Source organism: Rhinopithecus bieti, unplaced genomic scaffold (assembly GCF_001698545.2).
Source record: "Rhinopithecus bieti isolate Rb0 unplaced genomic scaffold, ASM169854v2 scaffold_13621, whole genome shotgun sequence".
NCBI classification, from domain to species: Eukaryota; Metazoa; Chordata; class Mammalia; order Primates; family Cercopithecidae; genus Rhinopithecus; species Rhinopithecus bieti.
In genome coordinates this window covers 189-3213 of record NW_016807522.1, presented here as the reverse complement: position 1 = coordinate 3213, position 3025 = coordinate 189, and the positions used below count along the sequence as shown (strand labels likewise).

Below are 3025 nucleotides of genomic sequence, written 5' to 3'. Positions count from 1 at the left end.
CCCCCCAGACTACATGGACTTCCAGCCTCTGTCTGTTTCCCCAGCATCCCACCCCCATTAGAAGCTTTCTAGACCCTGTCCCACTCCCTCAATCAGTCAAAAAAGACTTCCCCCACCACCACATCCGTTCCACCTTCCCACTTAGAGACTCCTGAGTCCTGCATCTCCCCAGACTCTTTGTGTCAGGAGAATCAATCCCATGTTCCCAAATTTCCTGTCTTAAGAAACAGGAGCCCCCTTTCCATGAGGCCTTTTGCCTTAGGGACACAAATCTCAGGTCCCCCAAACACCCTGCCTAGCAGGACATGGACCCCATGTCTCCCAAACTTCCTGTTTCAGAGACATGAACCTTCTATCCCCCAAAATTTCTTCCTCAGAGGACCCCAACTCCTCCATGCCTGCCATTTCCGCTTACGTGGGACACCCTAGTTCTCCCTCCAGACCCTGTGTACTTTCACCAATCCCCCAACCTTCCTTATCACACACACCTTCCTCCTCCCTCCCAGGGCACCGAAGTGTTCCCTATGCTGGGCTCTGTGCTGAAAGACCCCAGGTTCTTCTCCAACCCCCAGGACTTCAATCCCCAGCACTTCCTGGATGAGAAGGGGCAGTTTAAGAAGAGTGATGCTTTTTTGCCCTTTTCCATCGGTAAGAGACCACTATTTGCCGCCAGGCCACTGCTCACACCAGCAGGTGCCTCCCTCACCCAGCTCCCCTCTCTGGGGTGTAGTCTGGTATTTCTCCAGCTTGGAAGTTCCTGTTAGAATCTACCCTTGAGCCACCAGCTGATACTACCTTAACCACCAAGCACCCACTACCTGCGCCCAGGTAAAAGGAAAGGAAACATCTTTCCCCATAGATTTATTTGTCTAGGGTCACACAGCAGATTCTTCAGATCCCTGAAAGGAGATAACGGCACAGCACAGCAGTCATATTTGCAAGTGTGTCTGGTAGGTAGGGGCATCTAAACCTCGCATTGCTACACCTGGCATGGATCACCCCATCTCTGATGGATGTGTGACATTATGCCTTTTCAAAACTCATAGAACTGTACAACACAGAGTAAACCCTAATGTAAACTGTGGACTTTGGTTAGTAGTAATATATCAATATTGGTTCACCATTGTTACATCTCTTATAGAAAGAAACTGAGGCTTCTCTGAAAGTCTCTCAGGCCATAATATTCCACCCCTCCTCCCTGGGAGAGGCACAGCTGGAGGTCGGTAGTGGGGCGAGGCTGCACTGAGAGTGGGCTTCACCTCCACCATTCCTGCCTCTCCTCCTCAGGAAAGCGGAACTGTTTCGGAGAAGGCCTGGCCAGAATGGAGCTCTTTCTCTTCCTCACCACCATCATGCAGAACTTTCACTTCAAGTCCCCTCAGTCGCCTAAGGACATCGATGTGTCCCCCAAACACGTGGGCTTTGCCACGATCCCACGGAACTACACCATGAGCTTCCTGCCCCGCTGAGGGAGGGCTGTGCTGGGGCAGGACTGATGGGCGGGGCCAGGGGCGGGGCTCGTGGGAGGGGCGGGACTAAGAATGGTTGCAGGATGGGGGAAAGGAAGACTAGGTGGTTAGAGGGAAGAGAAGAAACAGAAGGGGCTCCGTTCACCTTGATGATGTCCTTCAGAGCTGGGATGAGAGGAAGGGAAACCTTACAGTGTGCTATGGAGAGTAGTAATAATAGCAGCTCTTATTTCCTGAACAAGTACCTCCATGTCAGCTTTGTTCAGAAAGCGTTGCACGCTCACCTCACTTAATGGCCTCAAACCTCTGCAAAGGGGAACAGCACACGTGACAAAGCTGAGACTCAAAAAGTTGTCTCTATCTGATGTCTCACAAAACATAAGCACCCAGAAAATCTTTGAACACAGATCTGTGTCCATAGCCCTCTGGACAGATTCTTAAAAAGCACCCTACCTTATGTACAACAGCTTAGTATAGCATCACACGTCCTGAACATCCCTGTCCTGGGGGTTTTTCCAGAGACCTGAAGGGCGGCTGTCCTACCTTCACTGCCCACTTGCCCACACTCTCACCTACTCAGCACGCTTTGAATACCATGGTGCAGTCTGAGCTCACTACCAGGTAAGGCCACTGTGGCCCATTCAGAGTCAGTACAGGGACACAGTGAGACATGAATGGATATACACAGTCAGTCCATTGACAATTCTTTTGCAGAGCAGAAGTTTTTAATTTTAATGACTTTCTCTCATTGTATCTCTTAATGAAGAAGTTGAAGGAGAGAACCACTTTCAGAGAATGCCGGGAGAACTCTGGATGAAGACGTACCATATGCATGTGTGTGATCATGTGCAGGCTTGCATGTGAGCATATGACTGCATATTATTCTCCGTGTATGCATGAAACACATTCCATTATGCGTTTCTGAAGGTAGGGCTCTCCTGATGGATCTGGGGTCCATTGTAAGACCCAGTTAAGAGTTTCACAGTCACTGCCCACTCTCAAGGAAGTTAGTGTATGTCCCCCTTAGAAGCTGCCTTACAGCATTCACGAAAATGAACTCAAAGTTTATCATAGACCTAAATGAAAAGTGAGTATAAAACTTCTAGAAGATAACACAGGAGAAAATCTAGATGACCTTAAGTTTGGTGATGACTTGTTAGATACAACACCCAAAGAACAATCCTTGAAAGAAGCAGTTGATAAGTTCTGTGTCATTAAAATTAAAAATTTCTGCTCTGTAAAAGAATTGTCAAGAGAATGACAATACAAGCTACAGACTGGGAGAACATATTTGCAGGGAACATATCTGATAAAGGACTTACATTCAAAATACACAAAGGGGCCGGGCGCGGTGGCTCAAGCCTGTAATCCCAGCACTTTGGGAGGCCGAGACGGGCGGATCACGAGGTCAGGAGATCGAGACCATCCTGGCTAACACAGTGAAACCCCGTCTCTACTAAAGAATACAAAAAAACTAGCCAGGTGAGGTGGCAGGCGCCTGTAGTCCCAGCTACTCGGGAGGCTGAGGCAGGAGAATGGCATAAACCTGGGAGGCG

The 3025-nt window shown here is 49.0% G+C and overlaps 1 protein-coding gene across 1 annotated transcript in view; it reads left to right on the top strand.

Annotated features, from left to right (window-relative positions):
* LOC108536170 (cytochrome P450 2B6-like) overlaps positions 1-2815 on the top strand; it is a 37374-nt gene extending 34559 nt beyond the window's left edge. The window contains 1 exon segment of the mRNA XM_017882735.1: positions 1288-2815. Within this exon segment, the coding sequence (XP_017738224.1) occupies positions 1288-1469 (182 nt within the window). The 3' untranslated portion in view covers positions 1470-2815.
* The last annotated feature ends 210 nt before the right edge of the window (positions 2816-3025 follow it).